Source organism: Hydra vulgaris, chromosome 12 (genome assembly GCF_038396675.1).
Source record: "Hydra vulgaris chromosome 12, alternate assembly HydraT2T_AEP".
NCBI classification, from domain to species: domain Eukaryota; kingdom Metazoa; phylum Cnidaria; class Hydrozoa; order Anthoathecata; family Hydridae; genus Hydra; species Hydra vulgaris.
The window spans coordinates 61,801,421-61,823,189 of NC_088931.1; the positions used below are offsets into that span (position 1 = coordinate 61,801,421).

Consider the following 21,769-nt stretch of genomic DNA (forward strand, 5'->3'; position numbering starts at 1 on the left):
TTCGAGCACGCTGTGAAAAAAAAAGGTCACAGTTTTTTTTTAAATCGGTGCCGTAAAAAGCTAAATACGCACGTACCTTATATTATATATATATAACTTATTAAGGAGATTTTAACAGCATCTAATAATATATTATATATATGTATATATGTATGTATATATATATATATATATATATATATATATATATATATATATATATATATATATATAATATATATATATATATATATATATATATATATATATATATATATATATATATGTTTTGTTTGATTATACTTCTAAAAACTAAACAAAATTTTAAATAAATTTTTTTTTTGTAATTTCTGATTTGAATTTTTTTGTTTTTTTTCTTTATTCTATAGCAAACTGTTACACTATTTAATTCCTTTACAGAACATATAATTTTGCAGAGTATTTTTTTGTTGTTGTTAAATAGTCACTGAATATTATAGTAATGACTATGTACATCTTCGTTTTTATACCACATATTATGGAGCACAAACATATTTTCTAAATTCATATTATTCTGCGAACCTAAGATCTTTAGCTATAACGCTTTATTTAATTGATAGCCATTTTAATTCATTATGCTTATCAATATTATGACTTAGTCTATGACATAGACTATGTGCAAATCAATTACATTTAAGGATAGATGTAATTGATTTATTTTGTATTTGTTAAATAGTTTGAAGGTTTCTCTCATTTATTCCTAACAAGAGATATGCACAATACTGATAGTGTGGTGCAATTATTGTGTTAAAACCCTTATAATAATAAATCAACCAAAATAAAACAACTAAAATATTTTTTATAATGTGAACCCTGTTAGCATATAAACCCTGTTTTTTATAACAAAATGGATTTATAGTAAAATATTTAATACCAATATTAACCATAATTATAACCAAAATTTGAAAGCTATGCATAGATTTGAACACAGCCCTGCATATGGGAAATCAATTATCTAATAGTCATAGTTTATTGTCATTTTATGACAGTTAAGATTTCAGTAAATCTTTTTTTTTTAAGTGTTTTTTTTTTCTTTAGAAAATTAGACAATGCAACTGATTATTTTACTGCTTTTAAAATAATTTTTTTTAAAAATAACTATTACTAATTTTTAAAGCTTATTTGAAATGTTTTAACATGTTTCACTCTAACTTGTTCTAAATATATAATTTAGATTTTTTATGGCATCATAAAAATTTTTTGTTGAATTTAATTTTAAGAAAAAATAATGCTATGTAAACAGTAGTATGTTGTGATAAAAGAAAAACGGCATTTTAATATATGAAATCATTTTTATAAATTATTCAAGGTGTTTTTTTAAATGAAGTTATAAATATATTAAATTATATTTTATTATTTTAATTTAGTCTTAAAAAAATGGAGCTTTAAACTAAAAACTACCAAAAATAGTTATTAATTTATAAATCGTTATTAATTAAAAAAGTTAATAATTGTTTATAAGTAATAATATAATAATTAATGACAATATGTTATCTTAAATTATGTAACATTTAACAATTAATATTAAAGTTCTCTCAATGATTTTACTCTGTAAAACAGTTAAGAGAATGTTATTCTTTTATATAAAAATAATATAAAACATTGCTTCAAGAAGTGTGACAGGGCTTGATCTTCTCGCATAAAACATTTCTTTTTCATTTTTAACTAATAGTATCATTTAGATAGCATTTTTAGTAGTAGATAAAATGATAATAAATTGTTTAATCAATATTTACAAATAGACAAAGTGTGTAATATAAAATGAATATGTAACAATCGATATCAACAATGGGTACAAAACCAAACTTTTTGAAAGTAATCATTCTAGGAGATGGTGCAGTTGGAAAAAGTGCATTGATGAATAGATTTGTTAATAATAAGTTTGACAGCCAATCTTTTCATACAATTGGTGTTGAGTTTCTTAATAAAGAGGTTAAAGTTAGCGGTGATACATACACTTTGCAGATTTGGGATACAGCTGGACAAGAAAGGTTTAAAAGTTTAAGAACTCCTTTTTACAGGTTAGTCTCCTCAATATATTTTGTTTTAAATATGTAAAACCCAATTCTAGTTTTTTTAGTTAGATTTTTTTGTGAAAATATAAAACGAAGTTTTATATGCCAGATTTTGTTTCAAATTTTGTATTTTATTAAGTTAAATGGGGCATTCAACTAATTATAATCATTCAAGGCCATTCAGAATGGCCTTTGAAGCATTAGTCTAAAATTAGTCCTGAATTTAAGAAACAAGTTTAGTACAATGTTCTAAATTTAAGAAGCAAATTTAGAAAATCCGGCTTAGAGTAAATATGTTAGCAAATTACTCAGATACTATTAACTTAATTTTATCCTTAGGTTATCCCTAACAATTACAAGTTGATCTCTGTATGAAATCCAGTGTTTATTATCTAAATAAAAAATCTAGTTCTATGACTTTGTAGCAGATTTTTTCATATTTATAATGATTCAAAAATAAAAATATTAAAATAGTTATTTATTATAGATAATCTGACTTTATTTTTTTAATAGAAAATTTTTGGAACTTGGTCTATTTTTTATTTTTTTATAGAGGATCTGACATATGCTTACTGGTTTATGCTGTTGATGATGAGCAAAGTTTTTATAACCTGGATATGTGGAAAAGAGAATTTTTATACTATGCTGATGTTAGTGATCCTGATTCATTTCCATTTGTTGTGCTTGGAAATAAACTTGATTTGGAAAATCATGAAGTTACATTAGAGAGAGCTCAGACTTGGTGTCAAGCTAAAGGTAACATGATTTGTTTTGAGACAAGTGCAAAAAACTCGATAAATGTTGACCAAGCGTTCGTTGCATCAGTAGAAAGATGGATTCAACATGAGCATAAACTTGATAAAACTTTAAAAACTGGTACAAATTATACTAACGTGGATTTAAAAAAACATGGTACAGTTGGATCTGAAACAAAAAAATCCTGTTGCTGATTATTGTTTTTGTTTTTCTAAATAGACTTTCTTATTAATTAGTTCAGTTGCATGTAGTATATATATTTTTAATTTACAATTGATTTTTTCATGAGTTAATGCTGCCATAAATTTTGTTATTTAAAATTTATTTGGCTATAAATTGATGTAATGTAATCTTCACCTCAGTTCAAATATTATTTTTATACAATTTTTATTATTTATATTGCATTTAAATACATTATCTATTATAAAATTTCATATTATATGTATCTGTGCATATTTATATTTTATATATATACATATATGTATATATATATATACATATATATATATGCATGTATATATGTATATATATATATATATATTTATATATAATGTATATTGTATATACTATTATGTATATTTTATATACTATTATGTATATTGTATATGCTATTATGTATATTGTATATATTATTATGTATACTGTATATATATATATGTATATATATATATATATATATACATATATAAATATATATAAATATATATATATATATATATATATATATGTATGTATGTATGTATTTATATATATATAGTAATTACCTGTTAAGTAAGTGTCTTCCTGCAAGCTATCTTCATAGCAAATGTTAAGCTATTTTTGCTGTTCTTATTATTGTTGAATTTTTGTTACTTGTTTCCCTTACAAAATATATCTTTGTTTATAGTTTAAAATTATAAAAAAGTAGTGTTTAATATTTGAATGTTACAATAGTACTTGTCAATATCATCATAACTTGTAGCTTTAACTAGCTTAGATCTTGTACTTTACTTGTAACAAAATAGCTTTTTCTAGCTAAATTTCAATTATAATTTGAAGCTATGTTATGTATCTTTAAGGTTAGTTATATCTTGATGGCATTGTGTTGAATAGCTTCATCGTTATACTAGTTTTTTACTAGTTTCTATTCGAAAAAATATGGTTTTTATTCTTGTGTCCCGATTTTTTTATTATGAATTTTTTTTTTATTTTTACAAATTTTGCTAGCTTGTTACTAGCTGATTTCCAACAAATTTATATATTTTTCTCCTACTAACTTATAAAGAGCTTTTTGATCTCAGTAAATGTAGTTAATTTGGATATAATATTAAAATATGAAATTACCACTAATTACTGATACGATTTTTGTGTGTGCTTGAGTGTACTTGTGTACACAGATAATTTAATTTATTACCTAAATATTGAAAGCTGAGAAATCAAATGAGTTTTTAATTTTTGTAATGTGTTTTTAATGTATTGTCTTTCCTAATTTTTTTAGACTAACACATGTGTTCTTATAGTATTATTTTTATTAAATAAATATTGTTCATTTAGCTTAGCTTTTCTTTTCATTTTTTTAAGTTTGTATTTATATTTGTGCGTGTCTATATATATATATAAATATATATATATATATATATATATATATATATATATATATATATATAAATATATATATATATATAAATATATATATATATACATATAATATATATATATATATATATATATATATATATATATATATATATATACATATAATATATATATATACATATAGTATATATATATATATATATATATATATATATATATATATATATATATATATGTATACATATATAATATATATTAATATTAATATATATATATATATATATATATATATATATATATATATATATATATATATATATATATATACATATATATATATATATATATATATATATATAAATTGAAAGCATTTGAAGTCAAATCACCATAAATTATTAGTTTACTAATGTCAATGCATCACAAATTTGGTCTTATATGTAATGTTATCTTATATCATGTAATAACAAAAATATATTCATATTACTTAATTTAATTTTTAAAAATAATCAAGAAAAATTGTTAAGTATGCAATGATAGATTTTATCAACCAGCTTCAGCATTGTCAATTAATTTAATATTTTTTGATAATTTTATATGTTAGATAAAAATATATTTAAAAATTATATTACCGAAAAAAGTTCCATTATTAAACAATATGAATTTAAAGAATAAGTTTAAAAAAATATTTTTCAGAAAAAATGTCTTTAGCTTATTTGAGGTTTATTGGGTGGTTCATTGTTTAATTGTATTTATTATATCGTTTTCCATTAATGCCAATAATTTTATAATTTAAAAGTTAAAAATAATAAAGGTTTATTCAAGAATGATTGAACTTTTTGTTTTATTATTAGACTATTTTCTTAAGGTGTAGTTTTTTAAAGTTTTTTTAGTTACTTTAAATTAATAACTTATTTGGTTATTGTTATTATTTTGTTTTATGTCAATAGAATGGGTTTTTGATATTTATATATATATATATACATAAATTAATGATGTTATCTCCAGTTGGTGGCTTAGATAATGTGGTGAGTTTCTTTTTATTTATTATTATATTATATATATGTTTTTTATTTTCATGTAATTGTGAGTTTTTATATTTTGCATTTAGGAAAATTACACATATTAAATGTGGAAAATACAAGTTTGTAAACAATGTGTTGTTTTTGGCAGTTAAAAATTTGAATAGAATTTACAAGGATCTTTTTTTATTTGACTACCCTTTGGGTTGGTTAAAAAAAATACTGATATAACGCAAGTTCAGTTTTGTTACAAAAAGATAACAAAGCATAATAAACACATCATTAGTTCACTTTATTTTTACTTTGCATGTAAGCAGAGTTCTCAAAAAGTTGAATCATGAATACTATGTCTTTTACCATTGGCAATTAACTTTAAAATCCTCTTTACTAAAAGAAAACCTAGGACTTTCGTATTTAAGTATTTTTACTTTAAAGCTTTTAGAGAAAGTATATATATATATATATATATATATATATATATATATATATATATATATATATATATATATATATATATATATATATATATATATATATATATATATATATATATATATATATATATATGTATATAAATATATATGTATATATATATATACATATATACAAATATATATATATATATATATACATATATACATCAGGCCTTGTTAAGAAGCGTTACGCAGCTCCATTTTGCTTGTGAAAAGGCAATTTGCCTACGCGTTAAGCAGTTTTGCGTTACGCAAAAACTTATATCTTCTAGAATATTTTTAATTATCTTTTGATATCGTTTACGTGACATTTATTCAGAAGAAATAAAGTCATAAGTATAAGAATTTAACCGCAATTGTAAACTAATAGATTTTTTGTTAAAAAAACAGTTTGTTTAATAATTTTTTTTGTTGTTGATAAAAATAAGTTAAAAAAAATAAAGTGTTTTAAGTTTTATCTTAAGGAATTAAATATATAACTTCCTTTTAAATGTAAAAATTATTTTTTGTCATAATAGTTTAAAAAATGCACAATTTATTTTAATGTAAATATTTTATTAATAAGATATTTTGTTTATTGTTAATTCAATAACGTAAAGTTTTAATGACGTTTGTTTAATTTATGAAAATAAATTATGATCACGAATATGTTATCGGTAACTGATAAATAACAAAAAAAAACTCTTTATTGTTAAAAAACATTATTAAAAAGAGTTCACAAATTAAATAAGAAAAAAATTTATTAACAGTTAATAAAATAATCAAAAACCAACTGTAAAATCATAAGAAAATAAACAAACTTTATTTTACGTTTCATGAAAAATATATTTTTTTCAAAATAAAATTTAGTTAATATTTGAAAAAAATAATAAAAATGATTTATTAAATAAGAACTTAGATTTTATTTGTAACTTTTGTTGTAGTGAGAAAAAAACTAACTGTTTGTATGATTTTTAATGCGTTAATAAAATAACTTTAATTGCAAAGCGCGGTACTTGAAAAGACGCTAGTGACGCAATATAACTTCTAATGATGCAAAATATATTTGCTGAGTTGAGTTACTTAGAAATGCGTTATGCGTTTTCGCTACGCAGCGAAATCTCGTAACAAGGCCTGTACATATATACAAATATATATATATATATATATATATATATATATATATATATATATATATATATATATATATATATTTATATCAAGCCTTGTTACGATATTTCGCTGCGTAATGAAAATGCGTAATGCATTTCAAAGTAACTTAACTCAGCAAATATATTTTGTATTGTAAGCAGTTATATTGCATCACTAGCGTCTTTTCAAGTAACGATTGTAATTAAAGCTATTTTATTAACATGTTAAAAATCGAACAGTTTTTTTTCTCTCACTATAACAAAAGTTACAAATAAAATTTAAGTTCCTATTTGAAAAATCATTTTTATTATTTTTTTCAAATATCAACTAAATTTTATTAAAAAAAGATGTCTTTTTCATAAAATGTAACATAATAGTTGTTTATTTTCTTATAATTTTACAGTTGGTTTTTGGTTATTTTATTAACTGCTAATAAATTTTTTCTTAATTATTTTGTGAACTCTTTTTAATAATGTTTTTAAACAATAAAGAATTTTTTTTTATTATTTATCAGCTACCAAAAAACATATTCGTGGTTATGATTTATTTTCATATATTAAATGAACGTCATTAAAACTTTATGTTATTGAATTGACAATAAACAAAGTATCTTATTAATAAAATATTTACATCAAAATAAATCGTGCATTTTATAAACTATTATGACAAAAAATAATTTTTATATTTAAAAGGAATTTATATAATTAATTCCTTAAGATAAAACTTAAAACACTTTATTTTTTTTTAACTAATTTTTAACAACAACAACAATAATTATTAAACAAACTGTTTCTTTAACAAAAAATCTATTAGTTTACAATTGCGGTTAAATTCTTATACTTATGACTTTATTTCTTCTGAATAAATGTCACGTAAACGATATCAAAAGATAATTTAAATATTTTAAAAGATAAAAGTTTTTGTGTGACACAAAACTGCTGAATGTGTAGGCAAATCACCTTTTCACAGGCAAAATGTGAGCTGCGTAATGCTTCTTAACAAGGCCTGTATATACACATAATTGAAAATGCATCATTTACAGTGACATACTGCTTATTTAACTTATTAAATTTTTTTAATAGTCTTGTAAATAAAAAAAAAGAAAATGTAAGTAATTATAAAAAAGAAATATTTTTTTAGAACTTATTGGGAAAAAAATCAAGATATATATATATATATATATATATATATATATATATATTTATATATATATATATATATATATATATATATATATATATATATATATATATATATTAGTAGAAAATCACTTAATATACTAATATATAATTGCTCTGTTCTTTTAAGAACATTGAGCACTCTATTGTGTAGAATACTTTTTAAAGTTGTTTAAATATATATATATATATATATATAAATATATATATATATATAAATATATATATATATATATATATATATATATATATATATATATATATATAAAATATATATTTATACATATGTATATATGTATATATATATATATATATATATATATATATATATATATATATATATATATATATATATATATATATGTATATATACATCAGGATGGCCATAGCTCCTCTAAAATCCTCTTTTTTTTTTAATATCTTTGCTTCAAGGATGCAAGCAACAACAAGGATGCAAGCAACAACAAGGATGCAAGCAACCACTAATTAGAGTTAGAAGTTACTGGAAGAGAAAAGATGGAGATTTTAGAGCAAGATAACAATTGACAGACAACTTAAAGGATTGTAAATTATTTGAATCAGGATAGCAAGATGAAGGAAGCAAATTCCAAAGAGCAGATGTTCGAGGAAAAAAACTAGAAGAATAAGAATTTTTGGAGCATTTAGAAACAGTCACAAAAAAAAAAAGAGACTTAATTGAATGGCGAGTAACACAAGAATGAATTTTAGTAGATGGCACCAGAGCCGCTAGCTTTTTAGAGCAGTGCCCATTATAGTATTTGTAGAAAAGAGAAAGACAAGCAACATTATGACGATGCAATAATGGTTGGAGGTTGGCTGCAAGAGCAGGTCCAACTATGCTTCCAATGCGTTTTTGCACCTTGTCTAAAGGAAAAAAAGCATGATTAGAAGATATTTTAATTATTAAATTAATTAATTCTTAATTCCCTCTTTTCAAAATCATTTAATTAATATAACTCTTAGTTCCCTTTTTTCTGAAACTTCCTCTTTTATCCCCTAAAATGTTGAAAAATATGTTCAAAATACCAATTCTTGGTCTGCAAAACTGGTTAACGTCCTGGATTTTTAAAAATATTTTATTAATAAAATACATCCTAAACACTTTCAGTTATCCCAAATAATTATACTAAAAAAATCAGCTTATACAACCTATGCTTAACAAAAACCAGTGCAGCGTAAAAAAATCATCTTTAATATTAGAAGCCAAAGAAGACAATTGAAGAAAATGAGTTTCAAGTATCGTTTGATGTTATAAATTTGTAGCCGACAGTACCACTTGATAAAGCAATTTTAGCGATTATTGATATTTTAAATAATGATAAAAATGATCTTCAGTTGCCTACTAAATTATCTTTAAGTGACATTCATAAATTAATTGAACTTTGTCTAAGTAAATGCTATTTTCTGTGGGATAACAAAATTTATATCTTCAAAAACTCCGATTGGATTATATGTAATGTTAGTAATATCAGAAGCTTACTTACAACATATTGAATATAATGCAGTTCAACAAGCATTAAACATTAATGTTGGATAATAACATTTAAACGATAAATTGATGACTGCCATGCACATTTTATAACTCTGATAGAGCAGAATCATTTTAGACATTTTTAAATTCTCAAGACAGAGCTATTCAATACACATGTGAATACCAAAATAATCAAGATAAACTTAATTTCTTAGATATTTGCATTTCATCCTATCATATAACTTACAAATATAACTTTTCTTAATGTTGCAAAAATGCAATTACGAATGTGCTTGTAAAACCGCAATTGTGTTTATTACCATATATTGCAATAGGGATAATTAAAGGTTTTCTTGCAAGAGCTTATAAATTATGAAGTAGTGATTGTATAGAAAAAGAAATTGAGTTCCTAATTAATATTTTTATAGAAAATCGAAATTCTCAGCAACAACTTCTATACATTGTATATCATTACAAACCATGCCAACCAAAAAACTGCCAACAAATTAACAAATAATACCATAATATTTCCGTTGGTTCCTAAATTAAGCCTTAATTTTAGACATGAGTTTCAAAAAGTTGGCATAAAAGCAGTTTTTTGTTTTGCATGATCTTTACTGAATATATTATGCCAAAATAAATCAAAGCAACCACCAAACAGTTACCTGGATGTTTACCAACTTGAATGTGCATGCGCCACTTTTTATGTCAGTGAAACCAGGAAAAAGATTAAAACACAAATAGCTAAACATCAAAAAAATGTGACCAAAGCGAACTGGAAAGCATCTGGAATTGTTGAACATGCACAACATTGCAAAGGTATAATTAATTGGAATAATCCTAAAATACATTATCCCAAATGATTATACTAGAAAAATCAGGAAGGCAATTAAAATAGACAATTTTTTGCAATGTTGCTATCCAAAAAATAAAATTCTAAATAGGGATAATGGCAACCTAGTGATGACTCACCATTGGAAATTATTTTTTGTTAAATTTAAGAAAAACTTTTATAGTATTACACAGCAATGACATCATTTTTGTAAACATATTGTAGTTTAAAAATGGCTCTAACTATATGTGCCGAAATATCACATTTAATATTCAAATTTTTTAATAAGTTAAGTAAATAGTATGTCACCATAAACGATGTATGGTCAGTTTTATATATAAATTTCATCATAATATTAAGATGTCACTTACTGCATCATTTTTATTTGTCTCTGCCAAACATTAATGAAACCTTGCAGCTTAGGACTCCAATATCTTTGTTCTATTTTATATGATGAGTTTTCTTTCTTTTCCTCTTACTTTTTTTTTTATACTTTTGCTATGTAATCCTTTCTGCTTCCTCTCTGAGCATTTGGCTGAGATTTGGATGAGTGCTCATGCATTCTGGTAAGCTTTGTCAAAAATCAGATCTAAACGTTTACAAAATATTTTTTTTCCTATTTTATTTGAGTAACAGTTTGACGTTTACCTGTCTTCTTTATTCTTTGCGATTTGTTGTGGATTTCTAGAACGTTAAACTAAATCATGCCAATATGCAGTTGGGATACCATTTCCTGCCAGATGTGAAGAACTTGTTACACTGTTGCCTTGTCACTTGCAACTTTTTTTTAGCTCTTTGTTGCCATTTTTGAATAATCAATGATTGATACAATAGCGCATAATAAATAATAAGTATTGATAAAGTAATCAAACTTAGTGCAATAGATATATTTAACTAAACAACTATAGCGACTTGCAGGGTTTTGGAGTTGCTCTGGAGCTGGAGTTAGAACTATCTGGAGCTGGTATTTTTGCAAGGAACTGAACTGCAGCATGAGCTGAAATATTTTTAGGCAGAGCTAGTTCTTGAGCCGACATAGACACAGAAATTCATAATATATTTCTAGCTGCATTTTATATTGATGGTAGGTGTAGAATACTGTTAGAAGAAAATCAGATAATACAAGCAAAATAAGGGTTAAAAGTAATAGTAAAAAAACTCATCAAAGATATGCCAAAAAGATAAGTCAAGAATTAAGAAATACAGCTAAATCTAGTAACCGGTGTTGAAATTTGACAGGGACCAGGACCAAGTTTGATAAAAAATAGCTTGGGCCAGGTTTGTGATGGTGGTTGGGTATATTTTGATAAATCCTATAGAATATTTGTTTTATTTGAAGTTTATGTTATCTTTTATATATATAGACATATATATTTATATATAAACATCATTATGATCAACATGATGAAGATGATGATGATGATGATAATCATCATCATTATCATCATCATCATCAGCATCATCATCAGCATCATCATCATCATCATCATCATCATCATCATCATCATCATCATCATCATCATCATCATCATCATCATCATCATCATCATCATCATCATTATCATCAAGCTTTAGTGATTTATGCTGTTTCTCTAACAAAAAAATCTTAAAAATTTTTATCCCTAACTAAAGCTCATTCATACCACATGTAGTGCACTCTCTTCAAGTTTTCTTATTTCTACCTCTACCATTTTTTCCTGAAGCTGCTACTTCTCTACATGCTTTAATTACAATTTACCTCTTTAATCTTCTCTGACAACTATTGTTCAATAAAATATTTTTTCTAATCTCTGTCTAAAATATAGCTCCTTTACTTGTCTTGTTAGATTTATACAACACATCTATCTGATCTTCTTCTTTTCTGTCAAATACTACTCTATATAAATATTTAAGTTTAAACAACTATGTTAAGATACTGTATGCCAGCATCTAAATAAAAAAACAACAACATATGTTTATATCCATATATATTCATATTATGTATGCATAAATGCACCTCTTATCTAACCTCCTGAATCCAAGCAGTTATGGAAGCTTTTATATATATTATTGAATAGCAACCCTTTCACTCTCAGATAAGCTTGAGCCACTCTTCCATTATTCTAAGGTTGCATCTCTTTCTTTTTTCTACAAATTTCTAGTTCAATCAACCAAAACTCATTCTTGCTTGGCTCTTCATTCAGAAATGTTGCATCCTTTTAATGTATCTGTCCCTCCATGTTTTAAAATTATTTTATGCGCTAGCCAATATTTTTGTGGGCATGTGGGCGAGCGAGAAAGCGCTTGCTAAATTAAGATTTACGTACCCCTTGAGCAATTTTTACGTAAGCAGTAAGCAACTTTTTATCGTTTTTTAACTTTTAAATTATGCTATAAGCAGTAAGATAAAAGAAGAAATTATATTTAAAAGTCACATTAACTTTTGAATGACTTTAATATAAAAATATTTCATACAAAAGTTTAAATGGCAATTATGTTTGATACAAGCACTAAAATTAAAAGTTTAATTTTAATTTTTTTTTATTTTATTGTAACGATTGATTTTATAAAAACATAATTTAATTCTGATAAAAAATATTTGATTTAATTTAAAACTAATTTAATAAAAATATAACTTTATTCTGATAAAAAAAAAAAAAAAATTTAATTTAGATTTAAAAAACATATAATTTAATTTAGATTTAAAAATATATATAATTTAATTTAGATTTAAAAATATATATAATTTAATTTAGATTTAAAAAATATATAATTTAATTTTGATTTAAGAAATATATTTAAGTTTATTAAAATTGAGGTTATTACTTGGGTTTAACTTAACTGTCAAATCTATTTAAAAATATTACTAAATATTGTTCAATTTTTAAATTTTATTTGTTCTTAAAAAAAATCAGCTTATTTTTATCGCAATTGTTTTTTCGGTTTTCTTTCCTAAACGTTTTTTTCACTCAAATGGCTAATAAATGGCTGCATCAAAAGTTTCACAAAACATAAGTTAAACTTTTTTTTTATAGTGCAAGTTAATTTGCTGGGATTATTTTTTAATAAACGATATATTCAGCAATGTAATTTTAATAATAAAATAAATTAATCAACTTTAAGAAATAAAGTAAATAAATAAGCGTAATTTTTTTGTTTGTTACTCGCTAATTTTTTTTTTAATGAAAAATCATTTGTAGTTGCTAAGCCGCAATTAGAAATTTAGGGAATAATCATTTTAAAAACTCAGAAATTAACATATTTTAATAAATTTATTCAAATGTCGATAAAAGAAAGAAATTCGTTAAACGCCCCTTTTTGCACCAAGTGGTCTTTGTTTCATGCAACTTTTGTTATAAAAATCAAACAAAAATATTTATTTTTTACTCTAAACTTCTTCGTTTTACAAAAACGAACCCTCCTAAAAAATTTCATGGTACTGCCCTGAGAGAATTGTTTGAAAGTTTCCAGAATATCGTAGAATGTTGTGTGTTCGAGAAGTTCCTTTAGAGTTTTTTAGTAGTTTTGCAGTGTGGCATAAACTGATATACAAGTGAGGTGTTCAAAGCAGATAAGTTTAAATTACCTTAATTTTTGTCGACACTATTGTTGCCTAATTAAAAGAGACCTTTTATTATTTGGTGAGCTACATTGATATTTGTACTTTATATTCAACCATATATATATATATATATATATATATATATATATATATATATATATATATATATATATATATATATATATATATATATATATATATATATATATATATATATATGTATATATATATATATATATATATATATATATATATATATATATATATATATATATATATATATATATATATATATATATATATATATATATTAGATATCAGTTTATATCCAATGATCTGCATTCCTCACTTGAACCTGATATTTTAGAAAAGTATTTTATTTTTATTTTTTTATTTTACTCTGAGCTGCTCAGGAGCTTCTCAGGAGTCAAAACTTTTAGTAGGGCTGGAGCCACTTTTTAGACCTCAGCTCTAATGCCCTGGTGACTTTCAATGTGCTTGCAGTTTGCTAAGCAAAAAATTCAAATTGAATTTAGCAATCCATTGCATATAAACTGTATGCATATTGATCTGTAATATGCATGCAGTTCACAATGCAATGCATTGCTAAATTCAATTTGAATTTATCAATGCATTGTATTGCTAAATTCAAACTTGCAGTAGCTGCAGTTCAATTTGAGTTTAGCAATACAAATTATTAATTTTCTTACAGTGAATGAACCAGCAATCCAGTTCTGCACAAAACAGTTATAAATTTATAACTCAATCATAACTTTTGAGAAGTGTACTTCTCAAAAATGTAACAAATAATATTTCCAGTATATGTTTTGAATTGTTCAAAAGTATAATTTCCCGCCTATCTTTCCTCAAGGTTTATAAGACATTAGTACAAAGTTCATTATATGTAGAATTTTGTAACTGTAATTTTATAAACATTTTTATTATATATTAAGTATTTAACTCTGCATATGGGGGTGGGCGGGAGAATGTGAGAGATAATAAATTGTTGGGTGCTGACTCCATATTTGACAAGAATTGATTATTTGGCAAATTTGTTGTTGTATTTTTAAAAATTTTTATTTTAAGATTTTAACAATTAATTTTTCAACTAAATTTATTTTTTCCTTTTTTTATTCAAGTAATTCTCTTTTGTTGTTGTATTTTTGTCTATTTGTAAACCTTTTTCCACATTTTTGTATATGTTTTTACATCCTATTGTATATATTTTTACACCATTTATGCTTTTATTTATTTAATAAGTGCTTTAGGTTTATTTTGTGTTTTTTAAGAATTAATAAACAAACTTATAAAACATCTTATTTACTATTTTACAGCGTATTTTGAGCCCATGGCCGCTTTAGATTTAATTAAAAAAAATTCAAACTCAGCAAAATCTTTATGGTTTATAAATTATATTTTTTCAGGATCCATTTCAAATGCTGGATAAAGGTATTCCTGATTTTGAAAAAGTAGAATCGAAGTAAGTAGATTCATTAAACCTTAACTAAAAGTTACAGTTATGTAAGCAACTTTTTTATTTACACTTAATCAATAAAAAAATAAGAAGGAATCAGTTGGTTATAAAATAAGGGGAAGTCAAATAGTGATTATTAAATAAACAGCTTTCAATTGATGCAAAAAAAAAAAAAAAAAATGAAATGAAATTACAGTTATTTTTATTAAAATGAAAAAAATTTGTTTTTGAAAGATTTATATGGGTACAATACAATATCACACACAACAATAGTATTACGCTTATAGAACTATGTTAAGCCCTAATAATAAAATAGACTCCGGTATTTCCAGTATTAACAAATAATAGAAAATTATTTTAAAGATTCAATAAATTTTTAATTTATTTTTATTAAAAGGTTTACTTCATATATCAGGATGTTTACCAATTTCATATAATGTGGTGTTATTGCTAGTCATACAGCAATTTTGATAATGTAGAAAAAAAATAAGCGGGTATTTATGTTACTGGATTGAATTGAGAACATTCGCTATTAAACAAATAAGATAACACTGTTAAAGTTTTAAATTTTAATATTGACTTTATGAGCATTTTTAGAAGTAATTTTGTTCATTTGGATTGCAGTTACCCAACAAATTTTGTAAAACTTTTTTTTTTAAATATTTTTCACTATTTTATATAATATTAGTGTTATTATTATGTTTATTTTGATAATAATTTTAAATATAATTCTGAATATATAATTTATGAGTTACATGTTACTAGATTGAATTAAGACATAATGGCAAGGCACTCTTTACCTGCCCATCCATATTATGATACATTTCAGAAAGTCTACATATACTGCACTAAATATACAGTAATGAATTGATTTTTTGTTGTTGCTGTTGCTAGAGTCTAGTATAGTTTTTGATGTACTTAAGTGTATCGGTTTAAAAAAACTTTCAATCACAATTTGAATTTATATGCTTTATTTGCTGAAGTTGTACATTTGGGGGTGTCAGTTGATTTTTTGCAAAATAATATATACCAATGCATACCTAGCTGCCCTAAAACATTATATATGTCATAGGCTTCAGTACAAACATTAACTGAAGGTTTAGTTTTAAATTGGTCATTGTCACTTCAATGTACATTGTATAGAATAGACTCCTATTTTCCACAGTTTTTCTAGATGATTAAATTATCTAAAATAGGCAAATTAAAAAGAAAGAATTATACGTATTCTACAAATCCAAAGAAACCCTACGACTTCCTGAAATACTCATTCAATGGTCTGTCAGTTTGATAAATAGGTTAAGGTTCTATTGTTGTTTTTTTTTAAATATTCTTTTGAAAATCTAACTATTAATTTGTTGTCTTAAATTCTTTTCTGTGATTTTAATTTACATAATTAAAAATTATTTTAAGCTCTCTTCATAAGATTTTTGATTACTTCTGCATTACTTCTTTTGATTATTTCTGCAATCAGACAAAAGATTCAAGCCCTGCAATGAAAATATAGGTTGTCCTCAAGAAAATTGCAGATTTGACTTTCTTTATCAAAGCAAAACAGCAATCAGGAAAAAAAAAATTTTAACAGAAGAAGTTAAGATCTTTTAATAAATTGAAGACATTGCATCTGAATATTTAGGTTCTGAATATAATATTGAAAAATGTTGATATATAAGCTTAAGAAATGTTCTAAGAAATATAAAGATCTTGGAAATGCTCTAATAAAGAGCTCTGTTTTATACTTGGTATTTGGATAAATAAATAGTTAATTTTGAATTAGCATACAGATATCTGCCTGGTACCATAAATTTTATTCTGATCATTTAAAAAAAACTTATTGTTTTTGTTAAATGATCAGAATAGATTTATTTAAATTTACTCTATTATTACTCATTTGACGCTGATAGAAACACCAGAATATACTAGAAGGCTTTTACGAATACTCCTTAAACAAGAAGGCCTCGATATAATTACATAAAAATACTAGACATTTGAATTACACACTTAACTGCTATTTTAGGATAAACATGCTATAGAGGTATTCCTTCGCCAAGTCATGGAGGACATGAACGCATTATCTAACGCAAGTCCTGATAGAGAACAATACATCGTTTATAAAGAAATGAATAGAATATGCTTCCACCCTATGAATACCTAGCCACTATCCTTACAGATAATATTCTGGAACATAACTACAACCGACACTGAAACATTTAAATTGACAATTTTTTTCATTGGTAACGGATGCTCTGCATACTTAATATTCAAATTCCTAATTCCCAGCTTTAGAAAAAATTGCGCAAAATATAACAAAAGAATGTACCAACTGCTGTGGCTAGCTAGAAACATTGAGAACCATTCACATAGATGGTTTTTTTTTAACATCTATCTCAATTCTATGAGATATTTAAACATGGATCCTTGTCCATGTGAATGGAAAAACCTTGAAGAAAAACAAAATGATTTACCCATATTTTATCTAGAATAAAAAAATAAAATATCACAATAAATGCATTTAATATCTTATTAAAATACATACTATCCACACAAGGACTACAATGACCAATAAATGCAATATACTTTTTACATACAGAACACCCCAGAATAAGACAAAAATAGATAACGTTTGGCATGCGTTCTTTATAAGACAGATCCATTTGTTTATTACTTTTACCATCCTTTAAGTGATCAATTAGCCACTCGATTTACTAACTTTTGATGTTATTTTTTATTTTTTTATTTTTATTACCTTTTAGTCACTCTAATAACTTACACCATGAATATGGGTTGTACTTTTTGTATTTGACTACCATATTGTTAGATTTTTATATCCTAAGGAATTTTATCTGTCGTCGATAAGTCAGTTTGTTTTAGTTTTGCATTATACAGTCTTCAATAGTATTTTTCATAGTTATTATGTAAACAATCTTTGTTTTTTAACTCTATTTTTTCAGTCCGCTAAATACCTTTTGATCGATTATGCGTCTATGACCTGTGTCAGTCCATTCTCATATAGCATTCTACATATTGAACTATTATTCATTTCTGGTGTATCCACTAATTATATTGTGTATTAGCTGGCTATCTTAAGTTATCAATCTATCAATTTGTTATTATCTAAAACTGTTTTTAGTTATGAGTTATCTCCATCTATCAGGTGAGATTTATATTCTCTGAACTATTTGTCTTACTAAATTCCACACTACGTTTGTATACCTTTACCACGTACTATTTTTATCCTAGTTCATATCGTTACGAGTCGTGAATTTCTGGATTGTTATATATAAATATATATGTACATAGATATATATTAGGCATATCGTAATCATAAAAATGGTAAGTCACTTTGAAGTATTATGTGCTATCTGCTGCTTATATTTATTTTTGTTGTCATTGTCACTATTCTATATGCTTTATTGTCTTTGTTGTCAATGTCACTATTCTATATGCTTTATATGCTTTATTGTATATGTATGTATGTATGTATGTATGTATGTATGTATGTATGTATGTATGTATGTATGTATGTATGTATGTATGTATGTGTGCATGTATATATATAGGTATGTATGTATGTATATATGTAGGGATATGTGTATACTTTTATGTTGTGAGTGTGTGTATATATATATATATATATATATATATATATATATATATATATATATATATATATATATATATATATATAGCTACACCACATGCATCCCTCACCACCCTCACGAGATCTCTAAGAATGTTGGAGCTGTATTAAAAACTGGGATAGGGATTTGGTTTTTTGGCTTTTGTAGTGTAGTTCCATTATATTGCAATATTGACTAGCATGACGTAAAGTGCAGGCGGTGAGATCTGTTGCAAGGAAACTGTGGTGATTGCAGTGCATTCCTGAGGAGGGAAATTGGGAATCACTATTAATCCACTACTTAATTCTAATTGGTTATCATGGCACCAATATTTTTTTACCTCTTGTACCCATATATTTTTGCGCTTTGGTAGCTTTTTATTATATATTTGTTTTATTCACGATATTTCAATATTTTGCTGGTACACAGGGAGTTGTCCGTTTCCTATTTTTTACTAATTAGTATATTAGTTATAGCACATTTATAAACATTTTTTTTCAATTATATATCAACACTATAGCATGGTGGTTAGTGTGCTGCGTCATAATCTGCAGATTCAGATATTTTTAGTCATGATAGCCATTAGTACACCAAGGGATTTATACTTGTTTACTCATAGACCATTGTTTAATCATTTGCTTAGGATGGCTAGAGTGTGAGTTATTGTTCACCCTCTCCCTGAATCCTAAAATTTTATTCCTCCTACAAAATAGTCTTTATATTCATTCATGATTTTTTTCCAATGACATCATCTACAATCTACTTCCATATTCACATCTCCCAGGTCTACGTAACTGGATGGCTCTGTTGTTTAATTTTTGCGATCATTGTGTCGCATAAACAAATAAATGCTTAGAATAGATTTATTTTAATTTACACTGTATGAAATTATTTTTGCGGTAATTGCATGCATAAAAAGAAATTCTGATTCTACGAACATAGAATAACTAGACAGCGGGCCATTATTTAAAAGCGATTTATATTACTATCAAAAGTTATATTTTATTTTTTTAACAATGTTTATATTAATAGACTAAAAATTAAAGTAGTTGCTTAAAATTAGATCTTCAAATGTAATACATAATTGATATTATTCTTGGATAAATGATTTTTTTTAGTTTTGCAATACTATTATTTTCAATGTTATAATTCTTATTATTACTTTCAATATTATGAGTCACTATTGCAAATATTTGGTCTGCTTTATAATTATTATTATATTTAAGTTATAATTATTTTGTATTTATATTTTTATTATTCATTAAGTTAGTTAAGATATCAATGAATTTTAGTATTAATTAACAAACAGTATTAATAGCTATTATCAACATTATTTTTACTATATGCTTGTTTTTAACTTAATGGTTGTTAGGAAAATAAATTTCTTGTCATTGTTATATAATAAAAATGTCTAGTGAAAAGGAACAACTTTGCAAATCTATTATGGATTACAAGGTGGCTTAAGCTGATTATGATTTTGTAGTTGCTCCTTAACACAAACTTATTCCTTCAGTAACTGCAGCCATAGAAATCAAAAAAGATTGCATGGAAAAACAAGATTCATCAACAGCAGAGTGGGATGCTAAACACGTCATATAAAGTCAATACTTACTTCAAATTGTAACATGAAATGATAAAAACTGCTGTGATCATTGTCACAGCTCACCGTTTTATCATATTCCGACTGGAGAAGATTGCCTTGAGTGCAAAATACAAAAAACAACTTTGCAAGCCTCTTTTTAAACTTATCACTTAGCAAAACAATTTTGCCCAAAAAAGTTATCCAAAGGATTGTCATGCGACTATTCATGTCCAAGCATTCAAACTTCCTTACCAAAAAGAACTTGTACCAATTGTACCAATTGTAGTCTATATTTTGCCGCTATCAAATTAATGAAACAACACAAAACAGTTTGCTCAAGTATTAGATTATCGAATGAGATTCAAAAAGTTTAACCTATTTGCCTAGTTGCTCAACATCTATCTAAACTCATGTGCTTCTTTTTAAATTCAGACAAAGAAAAAATTGAATGGTATGATCAGGACGATGTTGATACCTCTTACCTCAACTGGCCTTCAATAATTATTGAAAAACATATAACTCCAATACTTGAAGGTCAAAGTCTGATATGGGAACAAAATTAACTCTTAAACAGAAATATGTCAATTGTATTTTATTTAAAACATAAACTGTTACAATTGAATAAATACTTATGAAAATTCCAAATTTTTGTCTTTGTCACATTACACAAAGGTGTGTAATGTGATATATATATATATATACACTACCGTGCAAAAGTCTCCGCTCATTTGTAATATTTCAATAAAGTAACAAAAGTTTGCAAGAAAATTGCGTTTATTTTTAATTGTTTATTCAACAATGAATTAGACAGTAAATACAATACATTTTAGGATGATTTTAAATATATAAAATCAATAAAATGTTAATATACAAAGTTGTAAATGTTAAATTTTATTTTCATCAATATGAGACCCCTTGGAGCGTATAACAGCAGCACATAATCTTGGCATTCGGGCTAATAATTTATTCATGGTATCCGCTGTTATCTCATTCCAAGCTTTTTGCAAACGTTCCCATAGCATTTGCTGATTAATAAAAGATGTTTCACCTGCTTCTCTGATCTTCC

At 24.5% G+C, this 21,769-nt stretch overlaps 2 protein-coding genes across 5 annotated transcripts in view; both read left to right on the forward strand.

Annotated features, from left to right (window-relative positions):
• Positions 1-1,694: 1,694 nt before the first annotated feature.
• Positions 1,695-3,218, forward strand: LOC136088899 (ras-related protein Rab-9B-like). The gene is made up of 2 exons (XM_065814001.1): positions 1,695-2,039; positions 2,587-3,218. Exons 1-2 carry the CDS (start codon positions 1,807-1,809, stop codon positions 2,981-2,983), a joined length of 630 nt encoding a protein of 209 aa, XP_065670073.1. The 5' UTR covers positions 1,695-1,806; the 3' UTR covers positions 2,984-3,218.
• A 2,077-nt stretch (positions 3,219-5,295) lies between these two features.
• LOC100212204 (transcription factor SPT20 homolog) overlaps positions 5,296-21,769 on the forward strand; it is a 60,392-nt gene continuing 43,918 nt past the window's right edge. The window contains exons 1-4 of one of the 4 annotated variants that reach the window (XM_065813997.1): positions 5,299-5,389; positions 15,455-15,510; positions 18,453-18,655; positions 18,742-18,834. Coding sequence is in view for 1 of the 4 variants with exons in the window: in XM_065813996.1 (XP_065670068.1) it covers positions 5,354-5,389; positions 15,455-15,510 (92 nt within the window). In the remaining 3 variants the exon portion in view is untranslated. Of the gene's footprint in view, positions 5,390-15,454; positions 15,511-18,452; positions 18,656-18,741; positions 18,835-21,769 lie in introns of all 4 variants that reach the window. The other 3 variants (XM_065813999.1, XM_065813996.1, XM_065813998.1) reach the window with 3 other exon arrangements.

Bases quoted from the DNA above. Each gene is read 5' to 3' on its own strand.
- LOC136088899 (XM_065814001.1), top strand. From the start codon at position 1,807: ATGGGTACAAAACCAAACTTTTTGAAAGTAATCATTCTAGGAGATGGT. The intron at 2,040-2,586 runs GTTAGTCTCCTC...ATTTTTTTATAG, and splicing joins TTAAGAACTCCTTTTTACAG to AGGATCTGACATATGCTTAC.